General features: G+C 39.4%; 1 protein-coding gene across 1 annotated transcript; it reads left to right on the forward strand.

Annotated features, from left to right (window-relative positions):
• LOC134603572 (2-acylglycerol O-acyltransferase 2-like) lies at positions 1–17,032 on the forward strand. Its single transcript, XM_063449670.1, has 6 exons — positions 1–436; positions 3,667–3,845; positions 9,138–9,342; positions 11,896–12,070; positions 14,058–14,257; positions 16,681–17,032. Exons 1-6 carry the CDS (start codon positions 343–345, stop codon positions 16,833–16,835), a joined length of 1,008 nt encoding a protein of 335 aa, XP_063305740.1. The 5' UTR covers positions 1–342; the 3' UTR covers positions 16,836–17,032.
• The last annotated feature ends 2,530 nt before the right edge of the window (positions 17,033–19,562 follow it).

Genomic DNA, 19,562 nt, shown 5'->3' on the forward strand with positions numbered 1-19,562 from the left:
ATTCTGTGTCACTCGGTGTACCTGTATTCACTATTCTGTGTCACTCCGTGTACCTGTACTGACTATTCTGTGTCACTCGGTGTACCTGTACTGACTATTCTGTGTCACTCAGGTACTCACTTGTGTGTAGCTGTATTTTGTCTTTTTGTGTATTGTAACCTTCTTTGCAGAACAATTTATTTCTCTTCCATATTGTTACTTTGTTTCCCTTTACTTGTTTTCCTACTTCTCTCTCATAACTCATATCATTTTCCTCTCTCACATCCCACCCCTATTTATATTCCCTTCTGTACCCACTTTCTCCACTCTCAATATTTGGGGTTCCAGATCTCCCCAGGAATTATGTGGATCCAGTTTGCCCCCCTCAACATCCCTCTGTCCAGGCGGCTGCAAACAGCTGCAGTTTTCCAATGGACCTTCTCCTTCTTGGCAATGGGTGAGTACAGCTTCTCTGCTAATGACAGAACCCTGCAAGCTTCATCCTGATAGAACCCTTCAAGCTTTATCCTGATAGAGCCCTGCAATCTTCATTCTAATAGAATCCCGAAAACTTAATCCTGATAGAACCTTGCAAACGTTATCCTAATAGAACCCGGCAAACACCATCCTGATAGAACCCTGCAAACTTTATCCTGATAGAACCCTGCAAACCGCATTCTGATAGAACCCTGCAAGCTTTATCCTGATAGAACCCTGCAAACCGCATCCTGATAGAACCCTGCAAGCTTTATCCTGATAGAACCCTGCAAGCTTTATCCTGATAGAACCCTGCAAGCTTTATCCTGATAGAACCCTGCAAGCTTTATCCTGATAGAACCCTGCAAACATCATCCTAATAGAATCCCCAAAACTTCATACTAATAGAACTCTGCAAACGTCATCCTGATAGAACCCTGAAAACTTTATCCTGATAGAACCCTGCAAACTTCACCCTGATAGAACCCTGTTAACCTCGTCCTGATAGAACCCTGCAAACTCCATCATGATAGAACTCTGCAAACGTCATCCTGATAGAACCCTGCAAACTTTATCCTGATAGAACCCTGTTATTCTCATTCTGATAGAACCCTGCAAACTCCATCATGATAGAACTCTGCAAACGTTATCCTAATAGAACCACCAAAAACTTCATCCTGATAGAACCCAGTAAACGTCACCCTGATTTAACTCTGCAAGCTTCATATTGATAGAACCTTGCAAACGTCCTTGTGATAGAACCCGCAAACTTTATCCTGATAGAACCTTGCAAGCTTCACCCTGATAGAAACCTGCAGAGAATTCCATTGGACAGAGCCAAGCAGAGCATTATGTTGCAAACCCTTTGATAGAGTCTGCAGAACATTTCATTGTAGTAGGTTTTTTAGGATGGATTTCTGCAGAGCATCACACAGCTAAATATAATTACCTTTAACTTTGCAGCGCATTGCTACATTAGAGGTCCAATAGTTTTCGTGCCGTTGTTTTCTGCAGCTCTGCACCTGATCCATTAACCCCTGCACTGTAACCATCACTTCTTGAGCCTTCCTGTTTGTAATTTGCTCTACACTAATTGTGTTTGTACTTTCTAGATATGGTTGTATGTGTTTTGATACATACCATGACAGATTGCTTAACATTGTAACATAGCTAGTAAAATACATTCCCATTTTTTTCCAGTTGTATTAATGAGTACATTTTACTTACATGATTTTAATGCGTATACATGTTTGATTGAAGTGGAGTTCTATTGCCTTGCAGTTTTATGATCTATTTATACACACTGCAGATAAATGGGAGATTTATTGCGGGGCTCTGTCATGCACTCATTCACACTATACACTACTGTGAGTGTAATCGCTGTGGAGCTTTGCAATTAATTAATATACAATATATCTGCTTACAATTAGTGATGTTCCGAACAGTTCGCCAAGAACCGTTCGCCGGCGAACATAGCGTGTTCGCGGTCGTGAACACGCGCGATGTTCGGTCTGCCCCTATTCGTCATGGAGGTGGGAGGGTCTGGGAGGGAGGGTCTGCTGCTGATTGGCTGGAATGTGTCTGCTGACTGTGAGGTACAGGGTCAAAGTTTACTCAATGATGACGAATAGGGGGCGGACCGAACATTGCGCGTGTTCGCGACCGCGAACACGCTATGTTCGCCGGCGAACGGTTCCTGGCGAACTGTTCGGGACATCACTACTTACAACCTATTAGGATTTGAGGAAGGTGGGTATATATATATATATACATAGTTAGGTGTCTTGTCCAGAAGGTGATCTGACTGGTATTTGAACCTGAGTTTTTCAGTTCTGAGGCAGATACCAGCTGATATAATTGTGAGTTTTATTGCTGTACAGCTCTGAGATATACCATATACACACAAAAAATGTCTGACAATTACACAGGACTTTAACAACATAGAAGTACTCTTATGCGGTATAATATCATTCAACATGCACATATCATTAGATTTTTTTAAAATTAAAGTAAGAATCACAAAACTGTATACATCACAGGATGAATTTGCTTAAAGGGACACTATAGTCACCAGAAAAACTACAGCTTATTGTGTTTGCTCTGGTGAGTATAGTCAGTCCCTGCAGCCTCTTTGCAGTAAACACTGTCTTTCCAGGGAAAATGTAGTGTTTAAATTACAGCCTAGGGACACCTCCAATGGCCACTCATCAGAGGGCTGCTAGAGGTGCTTCCTGTGGCATCTCTATAAGGAAATGCTGATTGGCCAAGCCAGCATTTGGCCTCACTCCCTCCTTTACAATCTCAGCTAATATAATGCTTTTCCTATTGGAAAACATTGGATTTTTAGAGATGATGATGTCAGTGAAGGAGTGGGCGGTGCCTGCGCCGGCTTCTGGCGATAGGCACGTTTTATTATCTGTTAAGGGGGGTCGATGGTGGTTTTGACATTATTGGGTCAGGAGTATATGTTTATGTACCTCACCTATAGTGTTGTTTGGAATTTAAAGTGAAATTCTTAGCTCAGAATAATGGAATTGGAAATATTATATAAGTAAGCATTCATATAGACCTCTGAGTAAAACCGAATGGATTGGAAATGCTAAAAGACAAAGAACGACCTCCCATTGAACACGCTCAAGTCAAGTAGACACAAATGGGAAGATATACTTAACAAGTTCTGTAGATGGTACATTTAGTGTGACATTTATTTTCCTTCAGCACATCTTAATGATTGTCAACCTGATCCTTCTCAATATTATGTTAGGGATTCTTAGGGATATTAGGGATTCTTTCTCAATGTACTGCGAGAACCTCAGGTTGGATGAGGTCCATCAGCAGCTATATTAAACCAAATACTGGATGTGCCTATGAAAGCATAGACTGGGTAGTTGTAGTGTGTTCCTAGTTAATTAATGATTGAATGGATAGTGCATTATTGAGAAAGATTCTGGTTTATATCGATAACTGAACATAATAATAATATGGACACCTTCTCCTAGCATTATCCAATTATAGGTCAAGTAGAAGTAAACTTTAATGTTAATCCAGATGTGGTCATTCAGAGTTATTTCCTAAGTAACGAGCTGAGCAAACCGCACAACTCAACAAGTTGACCTTCGAAAAGCTACAAACTTATGTAGGCTTTCTTCTGTTTCTTAATTAAACTTCTTTGAGCATCAGAACATTTTCCCATTCTCTGTTTCTCATTAGCTCATTGCTGCCTTATTCTCTACATTGTCCTGGCATTCTCCCGATACTGGTTGTTTGCCCTTCTTTACGGAATCTGGCTCTATGTTGACTGGAACACTCCATCCAAGGGTGGAAGGCGATCGGAGTGGGTGAGAAGTTGGACGGTATGGAAATACTTTGCTGACTATTTCCCCATGAAGGTGAGTTGGAGTAATGGCTACCATACTACAGAGAAATGAAAAGGTTACTGAGGGCTAGGACCAAGGATACCCCATGGTTTGAATTAAGTCTTGGTATACTCTATATTCATTGTTTTAATCGTTACGGATAGACGTTTCAATACAGTTCTAATCTCCAACTAAAGCTTGCAGGGCTATTTACTAAAATGAGAATTCTTAGGGTATCAATGTGACTTTAAGGCAAATTTCAAATTTGAGGTCAACGCAGCCAAACTGAAAGCATTGCTGATTGGGAGAATGGTTACAGCTCGGTTACTATGCCTTAACTTCAAATTTCACTTTGAATTTCAGCTAGTCTAACTTTAGTAAACCTTTTGTTATATTGTCGTAAATACCAAGAAATGAGTCTTTATTGAAACGTTTTACCAATGGGTAAAACATGGTGTAAATAAAACTAACACTCCATGCACCATAACCACTACAGATTTTAAAGTTAAATAGGCAGAGTCGTTTGTTAAATCTAAAGTTTTTTTTTATTAAGAATGGGCAGATTCTGTGGATGCCAAGGGGTATCAGACAATGAATAGGTTCCTTTACACCTTTCAGTGAAGCAATGAGTTCTCTTACCCATAGTAATTATCTCCCTTCTGCTTACTGTTTATACTTTGTGATACTTACTAGTTAAGAAATTTCAATGACCAGAGAATAGTGGGTATTGATGAAAAATATCTGGTTTTAATACCTGCACAAACTGACCAAACATAATACAAAGGTTCTCAGTAACTGTCAGAGTAAAACGGGTATCTAACCACACAATAAGCGTATCTAGAAATGTTCATTTCCTGTGGAGGCGTCAGTTGTATGTTTTTACATTTATGCCTATTTTTAGAAGTAGAATATTCTGTTATATACTATACAGTAACTGGAAACTGTTTAAGTGAACAGGTATATCTAAAAATAAATAAATCAATAAAAAAATGTATTTAACCCCTTAAGGACCAAACTTCTGGAATAAAAGGGAATCGTGACATGTCACACATGGCATGTGTCCTTAAGGGGTTAAAGGGGCACTATAGTCACCAGAACAACTACCGCTTAACCCCTTAAGGACACATGACATGTGTGACATGTCATGATTCCATTTTATTCCAGCAGTTTGGTCCTTAAGGGGTTAATGTAGTAGTTCTGGAGTCTATAGCTTGTTCAGAGAAAAGGTAATGTTTAAATTGCTGCCTACGGACACATATACATTATCTCACAAAAGTGAGTGCACCCTTCACATTTTAGTAATTATTTTATTATATCTTTTCATGTGTCAACACTGAAGAAATGACACTCTGCTACAATGTACAGTGTAAATTTGCTGTGTACTCACTTTTGTGAGATACTGTAGGTGCAGTCACTCAGATGTCCACTAGAGGGACTTCCTGAATCAGTGCACTGAGACAATGTCAGTACTGAACTTTCCCCATAGACATGCATTGAGGAGTCAATGAGGAGATGCTGATTAGTGCAGAGCAGTGTTTTGCCACGCATGTGCAATATCCCCCATGCATTGGATTGGCTGAGATATTCAATGCACATTACTGTTGGCGTTATTGCTGTGGAGCTCTGTGATGCAGTGACATTCAATGCACATTCCTGTTGGCGTTATTGCTGTGGAGCTCTGTGATGCAGTGACATTCAATGCACATTACTGTTGGCGTTATTGCTGTGGAGCTCTGTGATGCAGTGACATTCAATGCACATTCCTGTTGGCGTTATTGCTGTGGAGCTCTGTGATGCAGTGACATTCAATGCACATTACTGTTGGCGTTATTGCTGTGGAGCTCTGTGATGCAGTGACATTCAATGCACATTCCTGTTGGCGTTATTGCTGTGGAGCTCTGTGATGCAGTGACATTCAATGCACATTACTGTTGGCGTTATTTCTGTGGAGTTCTGTGATGCAGTGACATTCAATGCACATTCCTGTTGGTGTTATTTGTGTGGAGCTCTGTGATGCAGTGACATTCAATGCACATTACTGTTGGTGTTATTGCTGCGGAGCTCTGTGATGCAGTGGCATTCAATGCACATTACTGCTGGTGTTATTTCTGTGGAGCTCTGTGATGCAGTGACATTCAATGCACATTACTGTTGGTGTTATTGCTGTGGAGCTCTGTGATGCAGTGGCATTCAATGCACATTACTGTTGGTGTTATTTCTGTGGAGCTCTGTGATGCAGTGATATTCAGTGCACATTACTGTTGGTGTTATTGCTGTGGAGCTCTGTGATGCAGTGATATTCAATGCACATTCCTGTTGGTGTTATTGCTGTGGAGCTCTGTGATGCAGTGATATTCAATGCACATTACTGTTGGTGTTATTGCTGTGGAGCTCTGTGATGCAGTGACATTCAATGCACATTCCTGTTGGCGTTATTTCTGTGGAGCTCTGTGATGCAGTGACATTAAATGCACATTCCTGTTGGTGTTATTACTGTGGAGCTCTGTGATGCAGTGACATTCAATGCACATTCCTGTTGGTGTTATTTCTGTGGAGCTCTGTGATGCAGTGACATTCAATGCACATTCCTGTTGGTGTTCTTGCTGTGGAGCTCTGTGATGCAGTGACATTCAATGCACATTCCTGTTGGTGTTATTTCTGTGGAGCTCTGTGATGCAGTGACATTCAATGCACATTCCTGTTGGTGTTCTTGCTGTGGAGCTCTGTGATGCAGTGACATTCAATGCACATTCCTGTTGGTGTTATTTCTGTGGAGCTCTGTGATGCAGTGACATTCAATGCACATTCCTGTTGGTGTTATTGCTGTGGAGCTCTGTGTTTCACTTGCATTTTGCACATCACTATGGAATTATTTTGTCGTGGAGCTCTGTAATATACTTGCAGACACTGCAGATAATTGTTAAATGCTCTGAAGCTCTGTGACATATGTGTACACCTCTCATTACTGTGAGTTTTCTTTGCTGTGGAGCTCTGTGATGCAGTGACATTCAATGCACATTACTGTTGGCATTATTGCTGTGGAGCTCTGTGATGCAGTGATATTCAATGCACATTACTGTTGGTGTTATTGCTGTGGAGCTCTGTGATGCAGTGACATTCAATGCACATTACTGTTGGTGTTATTTGTGTGGAGCTCTGTGATGCAGTGACATTCAATGCACATTACTGTTGGCGTTATTGCTGTGGAGCTCTGTGATGCAGTGATATTCAATGCACATTACTGTTGGCGTTATTGCTGTGGAGCTCTGTGATGCAGTAATATTCAATGCACATTACTGTTGGTGTTATTGCTGTAGATGCTCTGTGATGCAGTGATATTCAATGCACATTACTGTTGGCGTTATTGCTGTGGAGCTCTGTGATGCAGTGATATTCAATGCACATTACTGTTGGCGTTATTGCTGTGGAGCTCTGTGATGCAGTGACATTCAATGCACATTCCTGTTGGTGTTATTTCTGTGGAGCTCTGTGATGCAGTAATATTCAATGCACATTACTGTTGGTGTTATTGCTGTAGAGCTCTGTGATGCAGTGATATTCGATGCACATTTTTGTTGGCGTTATTGCTGTGGAGCTCTGTGATGCAGTGACATTCAATGCACATTCCTGTTGGTGTTATTTCTGTGGAGCTCTGTGATGCAGTGACATTCGATGCACATTACTGTTGGCGTTATTGCTGTGGAGCTCTGTGATGCAGTGATATTCGATGCACATTTTTGTTGGCGTTATTGCTGTGGAGCTCTGTGATGCAGTGATATTCGATGCACATTACTGTTGGCGGTTTTTCTGTGGAGCTCTGTGATGCAGTGACATTCAATGCACATTACTGTTGGTGTTATTGCTGTAGAGCTCTGTGATGCAGTGATATTCAATGCACATTACTGTTGGTGTTCTTTCTGTGGAGCTCTGTGATGCAGTGACATTCAATGCACATTCCTGTTGGTGTTATTTCTGTGGAGCTCTGTGATGCAGTGACATTTAATGCACATTCCTGTTGGTGTTATTGCTGTAGAGCTCTGTGATGCACTGCACATTACTGTTGGTTACATTTTATAGATTCCATTATTGCTACTGTGTCCTGATACAATTATATATCAATATATCCTGATACAATTATATATTAATATATCCTGATACAACTATATATCAATATATCCTGATACAATTATATATTAATATATCCTGATACAATTATATATTAATATATCCTGATACAATTATATATTAATATATCCTGATACAATTATATATTAATATATCCTGATACAATTATATATTAATATATCCTGATAGAATTATATATTAATATATCAGATACAATTATATATTAATATATCCTGATACAATTATATATCAATATATCCTGATACAATTATATATTAATATATAATAAAACAATAGAATAAATACTGCACCAATCAACGTACTGAAGAGAGTGCACCAGAGCACTGAAGAAGACGCCAGCTGGAGTTGAAACGCGTTTGCTGCTAGACCAGAGTATTGTATCTGGGACTTTTTCTTATTTACTCTGCGGTGTTTTATTTATTTGTGCCTAATATATTTTACTATTTATACACTGCTGATTGTCCCTGTTTTAATTGTTTATTTGTTTAATACATTTTGGATTCTGCACTTTGTATCCTGTGCTGCTCTCCTCAAGGATATAGTTTTAGCCTTTTTAGGCACCCTCCTGCACATTATATAGCGCCTGGGATGGCTCTAAATCCTGTCAGTTTTTCTCTACATAAGGGGGTCTATTATTATATATATATATACATTTTGCATGTTGTGTTATTTGTGTTTTTTAGACTGATCCTGGATTGTCAATACGTTGACTGGTGCAGTATTTATTCTATTGTTTTATTATTTATCTTTAAGTGTTGTGGGATACACCTTTTCACTACACCAGCAATTTTATATTTGTGTTAATTGGTAGCACCAATACACCTTGATTTCTTTGTATATTATATATCAATATATCCTGTTACAGTTATATATACATCTATCCTGATACAATTATATATCAATATATTGTGATACAATTATATATCAATATATTGTGATACAATTATATATCAATATATCCTGATACAATTATATATCAATATATCCTGATACAATTATATATTAATATATCCTGATACAATTATATATCAATATATCCTGATACAATTATATGTAAATATATCCTGATACGATTATATATCAATATATCCTGATATAAATATATATCAATATATCCTGATACAATTATATATCAATATATCTCGATACAGTTTCCATTTAATCATTATTTTTTTCCAGTTAGTGCGTACAGCCCTATTGGATCCCAGTTATAATTACATCCTCGGTTTCCACCCTCACGGGGTGCTGGTGGTCGGGGCCTTTGGGAATTTCTGCACAGAGGGCACAGGATTCTCCAGTCTTTTCCCCGGACTCACCCCTCATCTCCTGATGCTTCCGACCTGGTTCAGAGTTCCGTTCTTCAGAGATTACATCATGAGTGGCAGTAAGGATCTCGTAAAATTTCACTCCTGTTAAATCTACTGCTTAAAATTCATTAAAGCAAAGAAAGAAACATGTGTTGAGGTCCATAAAACTATTATAAACCTGTTCCCCTGGAGAAAAAAAAGGTTTCTCCTTGGCATCCAAAGTCCAGTATTAGTAGCTGCTCAGTAGAACCGTTCGCCGGCGAACATAGCGTGTTCGCAGTCGCGAACACGTGCGATGTTCGGTCCGCCCCCTATTCGTCATTGTTGAGTAAACTTTGACCCTGTACCTCACAGTCAGCAGACACATTCCAGCCAATCAGCAGCAGACCCTCCCTCCCAGACCCTCCCACCTCCATGACTAATAGGGGCGGACCGAACATTGCGCGTGTTCGCGACCGCGAACACGCTATGTTCGCCAGCGAGCGGTTCCTGGCGAACTGTTCGGGACATCACTACTGCTCAGATAATGTTCTACATTATAGGTCCAACGATGTCTAATCCCGGTCAGTAATACAGGTTGACAGAACTGGGTTAACACAGCAGATCTTCCACATTCAGGGTTGGATAGGTTGGGACGAATAATATGGAATGTAATCTCATGTATTATTTGAGTAACATACAGGGTTATTTACTAAAGTGAGAATTCAAAGTGAATTTTGGATTTAAGGCCAAAATAGTAAAACTGGAACAATTATCGAATTCAGCTCTACTTTTCCTCCCGGCTACTCTGGGCTTAAATATGAAACTCACTTTGAAATCTCACTTTAGTGAGTAACACAGATCGGGTTTATTTTAAATGAAGTCAAAGTGAATTTCTAATGTATGACCAAAGTAGCCGAACTGGGCATATCGAGATGGTTTCTTGTTCAGCTGAAATTCCCTTACAATTCAATTGGAATGCTTACTGTAGTGAATAACCCTGACAGTTTTTTCAGACTCTTTGAAAATGGTTTGACAGCAAACCTGGCGATAGTGCCTAAGGGCTCATAGCACTATAACCACTACAGAACATTGAAGTGGTTATGGTGCTTAGAATACCCACTAGACCAAGAGTAGGCAACATTGTAGTAGTACCGTGCCAAAACAAGATTTTAAAGTCCCTTGGCATGCTACTTCTATTGTGTTACATTGAGGTGTGCGTGTTACTGCAGTTACTTTGCAGCGTTGAATTTGTGTGTATGTGGGTTGTTACGTTGTACATGTTCATGAGTAGTTTGTGGTATTGTGTATAATACATATGAATGTGGGTTGTGTATTGGGACCGCTTGTGGAAATGTGTGTGTGGATGATATGTCACATAGTGTGTTTGATTGTATGTGTATGTGTGGGCAGCTTGTGGTATTGCATGTGAGGCTGCTTGTGGGGTTGTGTGCATGCATGTGGATTGTCAGTGGTGTTGTGATTGTGAGGACGTGTGGATGTGAGGATGTGTGTGTGTTTGTGTGAGGCCTGTTTGTATTATTTGTATAAAGGAGATGCTTAGCCTGCAGTGTATATCCACCAGTGCTGGTGGCTTCCCTGGGGTCCAGTTGAAACCGGGCTGGCCGCGTAAAGGGCAAGGACACCGGCTCCGTAGGCCAGAGCCTGTTTGGTTTTAGCAGTCTTGAGTGCTGTGCAAAGGTACCTCGAATACCATGCATGGCATACATGCCAAACGTTGCTGACCACTGCACTAGGCCTTTGCCACAAGATTATCCAATTGTGGGGCACCTACTGAGATATGTGGCAGCCTTCTGGTATGTTACACTTTCTATACCTCAAGGTAGCCTGGGCATGAGAGGGATTGGCAGACTCTTTTTATGTCTGCCTCTATATAACTGTTAATTCTTGGAGATATAACACGGTAAACGCATGCTTTCAGGTATTCGAGATTAGATTTCAGTCCAAAGTCAAGTTGTAAACATTTATTTGAGTGAAGGTCTAATAATTATTGATAAAAAGGGACCTGACTTTTTTTTTTGCAGTGTCTGAGCTTTGAATGTTAGCAATTAATTAAACATTGTTTAGTACCAGCGTATCGCTCCATTTGGGGTGTATTCACTTAACAGCGAGGTACGGTGACTTGAGAACAGATTTGCAAAATTTTGGGCAAAAATGCTAGACCTGTGCATGGCGAGAAAATATGTCTCAACTCATTTTTCCTGAAACGAGAAAATATTTTGGGAAATCCAAATTTCAGAAAAATGTTAATTAAGCTCAGTAGCATTTCGGAGTGGCCTCTTTCAGTAGGATAATTCACCCTGCCACACTGCAAAAATTGTTTAAGAATGGTTTAAGGAACACGTCAAAGGGTTCAAGGTGTTAAACCTTGATCTCATGCAGATTAAGGGGGCCCCACCTCACAACTGTCGGCGCCAGATACCACAGGACACGTTCAGAGGTCTTGTGGAATCTTGACGCATCTCAGCTGTTTTGGCAACACAAGGGGGGCCTATATGATATAGAGTAGGTGGCTCATTAGTGAACATGTACATCTTGCACTGTCCCTGAAAAACTGTTTTGTTTCTTAATTTACTTGACCTCATTGCTATTCCATGACCCCCTTTCTTGTACTTCTCCACCAACCTCAGGTCTGGTTTCTTCTGACAAAGCCAGTGCCTCCCATCTTCTCTCAAATAAAGATGGGGGACAAGCTGTGGTGATTGCAGTTGGAGGACCTCCTGAGGCATTGGATGCAAAACCTGGACAGCTTACCCTTCAACTGCTGAAAAGGACTGGATTTATTAAACTGGCGCTGACACACGGGTGAGTAATGGAAGTTCTGGTATGTAGTAAACTGTTGTGAGAAAAGACAGAAAAATAGTAATGGTGTCAACAAGGACATAGATTAGTAACACAGCTGGAATAACCATAGATGACACCAGCTGCCTAGGACTTACGAGTTAGATAAAGGTCCCAGTGCCATGAAGATACTTGGTCAAGCTTGGCCTCGCTCACAATCTATGAGTGGAGAGATAAACCCTAAACTAGTAAGCTTCTGAGGCTCTGGAGGTTCTTAAAAGGACACTACATGTACCTCGACCACGTCATCTCAACAAGGTGTTGTGGGTTCCATGTCCCTGTAATTGTAACCTTGCAACTGAACGCATTGCGGTTCTGCAGGAAGGGCAATATTTACATGGTTAAATACCTCTAGTGACTGTCACACAGACAGCCACGAGAGGCACTTCCACCATCTGATTGGCACAGCACAGCATTTTGCTGTGCATGCGCACTAGCCTTCCAATGCTCAACTATGGCATAGTATTGGATTGTCTAGTATCGTCAAGACTGATGATCTCAGCCAAGGACAGAGGCTGGTGTGGTGAAGGCTGACGGGTAAGTTTATATTCCTAATGCTGTAGTGTTCCTTTAAACCACTTGTGTTTGGTAACCATCTTTTTCTAACATTCTGTTATTCTAGTCGTATAAGAAGTTCTCCTGTTTGCTGAGCATTCTAGTGTACATTAGTTGGCTGCCCATCTTATATGCATCGTGCAGAATGGCACTGATTGTCCAATGCCTGCTGCAAGGTGTGTGCTAATCTGTACCCAGAGGATGCTATGTATCCTTACCCTAGGGCACTGAGAGCAAAAGGCAGAGCCACAAGAACATCTATACTCATCATCCAGTTTATTCGCAATGGCAGGGATCAGAAACATAGAATTTATGTCAAATGTAGCAGGGAAAAAAACAACACATTTGAAATGCCTTTATCTGATGCATTTTTACTGATGGTTCTTCTGAGATAATCCCGATTTATACAAAATACAAGGAAAGCAATCAGGACACATAAAATATGTAGTTTTTAAACTCCGAGGCTACTTTTCTCACCTATATCAATTAAAGAAAAAAAACAAAAAACATATAGGGATTGAATCTTAGTTTCAACATGGGAGATTCTTATCTTATCTTAGGTTCAATGGTTTATCAGGTTCCTGAAAGTTATGAGAACTTAAAAAGATGAGTAATGTTCAAATGTTTGTTCCAGATGTTTGTCTAAAATACGATGAGAATCACGTCAGATGCAACTTAATTTATATAAAATACACTGTGTGTGCTTTTCCAGAAGACACTGGTAAGGGCACTGTGAAATTATATTGATCTTAATATTAAGGGTTAATAAGTATAATCGGGTTTAGAGAAATTCTCCTCTCTGTCTCATTAGAGATGTCTTTGCCTGAAGCTCAAGGAAGCAAGGTGAATGGTTAGTGTAGGACCCCTCTTGACGTGGCAGGTGGGCTTCCATCTAATGGCCATTGGACTTACTAAAAAACCTACATTTATTTAAATATACGTAGGGGTTGGGGAAAGAGCGCAGGTAACTTCTTTTCCTTTGGTTTTTACTCTGTGTATTGGGGCTGTTGTGTTCTATGGTCATTGCGGCCGCCCAGGAGTAGTGGCAGTTTGAGCGCAGGACTTGTTTTTGTATATCTTAATATATACATATAAATAGAACTATGTATACAAAATGTAACACCACGACCAACTGCTACCTCTATTTATTGGATTTACAAAAAGGCTCATCAAGATCAACCAAATCTAAATATTAAAGTCCTCACGTGATTTCAGAGCCCGCTACAAAAATGCTCTGTCCATATTTTTATGCAGAATCCCAGCAAGGTTATGGGTGTCACGATTTGCAGAGATAGATGTTCTGGTGCAGTCGAATATGTACCTGCGATCTATCTCTCATTTCCTACTTTTTATAATATCCATCCTTTTCACCTTCTTTATCCCCTCTCTTTATCAGAGCTCACCTGGTCCCAGTCCTATCTTTTGGAGAAAATGATCTATACTATCAGGTGAGCAACCCACCAGGATCTCTGCTCAGAACTATGCAGGAGAGGTTGCAATCGATAATAGGACTTGCGATTCCACTGTTCCATGGTCGAGGTGTCTTCCAGTATAGCTTCGGATTGCTCCCACACAGGAGACCAGTGTACACAGTGGGTGAGTGTTTAAAGGCTTTAACAGCTTGTTTCTTAAAGGGGCACTCTAAGCATAAAAATTTGCAATTTTAGCGTGTTGATCATGCCCCTACAGTCTCACTGCTCAATTCTCTGACATTTAGGAGTTAAATCACTTTTGTTTGTGTTTATGCAGCCCTAGCCACACCTCCCCTGACTGTGATTGACACAGCCTGCAAACATTTTTTTTCATTTTCAATCAGATCTTAACTTACTTTATCTCTTATTCTGTAAATTGAACTTTAACCACACATAGGAGGCTCCTGTAGGATCTAGCAGGCTATTAACAGAAGATAAGAAATTCTAAATTAAACAGAATGTGCAATAATGTTTAAACATTAGATCTCTCTTTACAGGAAGTATTTAGGAAGGCTGTGTAAATCACGTGCAGGAAGGTGTGGCTAGGGCTGCTTAAACAAAGTGATTTAACTCCTAACTGGCAGAGAATTGAGCAGCATTATTTATTATGTTTCACGTATTTTGCCTATGTCTTCCACATTTCTGTTTTTGAATGGCTTTGTAATCATTCCTAATGAACCCCTGATTCTCTGGTAACAGTTGAAGGATTATCTTGGGTTGCATGAAATTAGGTGAATTTGCTTTTAATTCTGACTATCTAACTGGTAGAATTCGGCAATGTGTTTTTGGACCATTGTTAACTGATGAGTAGGTAAACACATGAATTTAAAGCCCATATTAGTGATCAATCCCCTAAAAACTCACTTCCACTCCAGTGCTAGGTCCCCATGGTAGAATTCTGACAGGAATACTTTAACATTTGTAAGCTCGTTATTTAATTAGTCATTTTGGAAATGTCATTGGCAGTCACTACATTGCCAAATTAAGTTCCCATTAAAGTCAGTGGCTGTTTAACCTGGATGAACTCTGCATATCTATGAGCAAAGGGCAATCATCCTAACTTTAGTTCATTGCACTGCATCTTAGCTAAAATTCGCAGTCACATTGTTGTCTAGGTTTAAAAAAGACTAAAGTTCATCAAGTTCAGCTGTGAAGCCAATTCTCATATGTTTTTGATCCAAAAGTAGGCAAAAACAAAAATTGTAGCCATTTCCACATGTGCCACAAAAAGGGAAAAATATTCCTTCTTGACGCCATCATTTCTGCTTGGATCAACAACCTGTTTACATAAATATCAATTTATCCTTCAATATTCTGTTTATGCAAAAAAGCATCCAAGCCTTTTTAAAATTTCTCTAGAGAATCTGATAACACAACCACTTTAGGCAGAGAATTCCACATGTTTATTGTTCTTACTATTAAGAGCCCTTTCCTCTGCTGTAAGTGAAAACGCCTTTCTTCCACTCTCAATGGGTGACCTATTGTCTGTTGTATATTGCTATTAATGAACAGGTTAGCACATTGTGGTTTGTACTGACCCGGTATATATTTATATCCCCTCTAAGAGGCCTTAATTCTAAAGAAAATAATTCAGTTTTTTTAGCCTTTCCTCTTAACTCATGTTTTCCATTCTCCTTACTAGTTTTGTTGCTTGCCTCTGCACTTTTTCTAATTCTGCAATATCCTTCTTTAGAACTGGTTCCCACATTTGCTCTGCATATTCAAGGTGGGAACTTGCTGTCGATTTGTAAAGAGGCAAAATTATTTGAATCACATGAATCGAAACCCTCTTTTATACACAAAAGCATCTTACCAGCTTTTCCAACTGCAGTCTGGCATTGCATTATGCTGCCTAGTCTGTGATCTATAATTTTTTCCCAAGTCCTTTTCATTTAATGGTATCACTAACCTCATTTAATGTATAAGTGACTCTGTATTTATCTGTATTGAATCTCATCTACCACTTGCCAGCCCAGTCCTTCAATGTATCCAAATTCCTCTGTAGAGAAACTATATCGTGTTCAGACCGTATATTCTTACCAAGTTCTCGTCATCTGCAAACACAGATAAATGACTTTCAATGCCCACTTCAAGATGATTTATAAACAGAGTAAAATAAGTGGACTCAGGACAGAACCCTGAGGCACTCCACTTACCACATTTGTCCAATTTGAAACGTTTCCAAGTATAACTACTCTCTGCACTCTTTAAGAACACAATTTGTTTGTCTAAACCATCTGATTTTAGTTGTAAAACTAGTAAACTTTTGTGTGGAACTGTATCAAATGCCTTAGCAAAAAATAGATCACATCTACTGGAACATATTAATCTATATTTATTCTATTTCTACTAACTTCTTCATAAAATGCAGTTAAGTAAGTTTGGCATGACCTGTCTTTCATAAAACCATGTTGATTCCGGCTAATGATACTTTTGTTTAAATTGAATCCTTGAATATTATCCCTGAACAGCCCTTCAAATAATGACCCAACCACGGATGTTAAGTTCCTGGGTCTGTAGTATTCTAACTGTTCCTGTCTCTTTCAGTGGGCTCTTCCATCCCAGTGAAAAAAACACCATCTCCCACTACAGAAGACATAATCTCTCTTCATGCTCAATACGTCAAGAAACTTCAGGATCTATTTGAAACTCACAAAGCTCACTATGGAATTACAGAAGAATGTCAGCTGGTTTTGTGTTGATAGTGACCGGAGATGTCTTAAGAACGAGAGATGCTTTGAAAAAGTGTATGGAACTGCACTCACTCCCATCAGTCAGAGCCAGTGTGCTTACTGTACCAGAACCAAACACCAGATTCTCAAGATCAATTGAATGAAATAAAAGGGGTCCAGGCACTCCTTTGTTCAAGACAGGCACTTTATTGGAACCACAGCAACAATTTGACCGAATAGGTCTTTATCGAGCTTGATAAAGACCTATTCGGTCGAAACGTTGCTGTGGTTCCAATAAAGTGCCTGTCTTGAACCAAGGAGTGCCTGGACCCCTTTTATTTTATTAATTTTAAAGAATGAGAGATGGCACCAGGATGTTGCTATCAAGATACCTTGCTCTAAAAAGAGGTCACACCTGAGGGTTTCCTAATATTGTACATTGCCTCGACACGAGGCTAGCCATAAGAATGCTGTACAGCCCGGCATTCAATTCGATCTAGCCAAGGCGCCTACTTAATAGAGGGATATGCAGCAAAAATCAGTTCCCCAAAACTCCGTCCCAAAAAGCACTATACCCGTGACCTTTCTTTTTATATCAGGCAGCTTCTTTGACTAAAATTAATTATAATAAATATTAAATAATAATGTTAGCAACTGTTTTACTGAATACGATCTCAGAAAACACTGCTATTTGTTTATTAGAGAGGATTTACATTTTTTTTATTAAAAGAGTTATGCTGTGATCAATGCAGCGGAAAAATCAAATTTCTGAGTTGGCGTGGTCCCAACTACAATTTACATACTGATTACAAATGACTTCAAAATCATGATTAATAAAGCTAATAAAAAATATTAACAGAGAAGCTTTAAAAATGAACATTGCAGCATTTATGGTTGATTATGTTTTGTAGATTATAAAGAAGGTTCTTTCTGGGTGTTTGGCTATGCAAAGATGTGGGATATGTATTGGTTCCAAGACATGCTCACAATTACAGGGCAAACTGTGAACACAATGGTGGACAGTCATGTAACACTCTCTCCTATTAGAGATGAGAGCCCCATTTACTCACAATAATAAATAAAACAATGAGTGTAATAAAACACAATACAATGTTCCTCCCCCTCCACTACCAGTAGATCGGGGCTGAAGAGTTTGAAATCTTGGGCTTCAACCTCCAGATCCCAACCATAGCAACTCCTATGCCTACACTTCCTTTATGTACTCTAGGATATCACTATGGTTTCTAATATTCTAGTGATTGCTGGGTCTTTTAAATGCCTGATAAGGTAACAGATTGTCATACAGGGAAAATATTGAACCAGACTATACTGGGAATTTCCTTTGCATGTATAGTGTTGAACCTCTTCTTATTAGAATCTGTCACCATATCGATCATTAACTATGTACAGAAATGCATTGACCATGTTTGTTGGTCAGTGTCTAAGAATGTAAAGTCAAGGTTTGGTTAGAGCATGTGTGCAATAGATATTTTTTTTTTAATAAAAAAGATAAAAAATAAAAAAAAAGTTTTGTGTTTTTTCTTTTAATGTCGGGGTATGTGTTTACTCTGAGTGCATGTCTATTGTTTTATCCAGATCTTTAATCTTCACGTCGAATCTCTTTTAGCGTTCTGTAAAGTTAGGTGGAAGAATTTGCCCTCACAATCTCCATTAAACCAGACAGTGTATACCTTACACGTGCATCATATTTTTTCCACTATAAGCTCATTTCCCATGTTGTCGCTACTTTTTTACCAAACAGGCTCAAGTCCCTATGGTGTCTGTCACTGCTACTAGTGTGGAGACACTGTTTATTGAATACAAAGTTTCACCAGAAAAGTATATTCACTATGTGATGTTATAATGACACAATGAATTAAAGCGTATTAAATTATATCAAGAACCAATAGAATTAAACACATGGTCAGACACATTAGATAAAACATAACATTATTCTTTCTATAAGTAAAATGCATGTGTAATTAAAAACAAATTATTATAATAGCAGACATTAAAAAGCTCTATAGATATGTGTCTGGCGTAGGATAAGTCTATGTTTGAAGGAAGACTCTGTGTACCATAACAACATCATCTTCATTAAGTTGTTATGGTGCCAGGAGGTCTTGGTGCCATCCTACTTTGGTGCCTGTACGTAGCCTTCTCATACAGTTTTGTAAATGGAGAGCTAGTGATCGGCTGACACTCTCAGCTTCTCTGTTGTCCCCGGTCTAAGGCTTTCTCATTTAAACCTCAGACCGACACGATAAGTAGAGCCGCAAAGTGGACAGGTGGCATCTTTACAAGTTTGGGTTTAAACCATTTGTAAACATTTTGACTCTTGAGACAGCTCCCAAGACCTCCTGGCACTACTTGCATTATATGCATTGAGATGAAGTTGTTAAGGTGCCCCTGGTGTTCGTATCATACATTAAACATATACATATCATACAGGGTGAAGTATGTATGCTCAGGGTGCTTGATATGGTCACACGGAGTGTGTTTATGTGCTTTAGCAGAGAGTGTCTGAATTTAGTATGCATAGTGTGAATGCTGTGTGCATGGACTGAATGTGGTATACATAGTGTGAATGCTGTGTGCATGGTCTGAATGTGGTATACATAGTGTGAATGCTGTGTGCATGGTCTGAATGCAGTATACATAGTGTGAATGCTGTGTGCATGGTCTGAATGTAGTATGCATAGTGTGAATGCTGTGTGCATGGTCTAAATGTAGTATGCATAGTGTGAATGGTGTGTA

This window comes from Pelobates fuscus, chromosome 3, assembly GCF_036172605.1.
Source record: "Pelobates fuscus isolate aPelFus1 chromosome 3, aPelFus1.pri, whole genome shotgun sequence".
Lineage (NCBI taxonomy): Eukaryota > Metazoa > Chordata > Amphibia > Anura > Pelobatidae > Pelobates > Pelobates fuscus.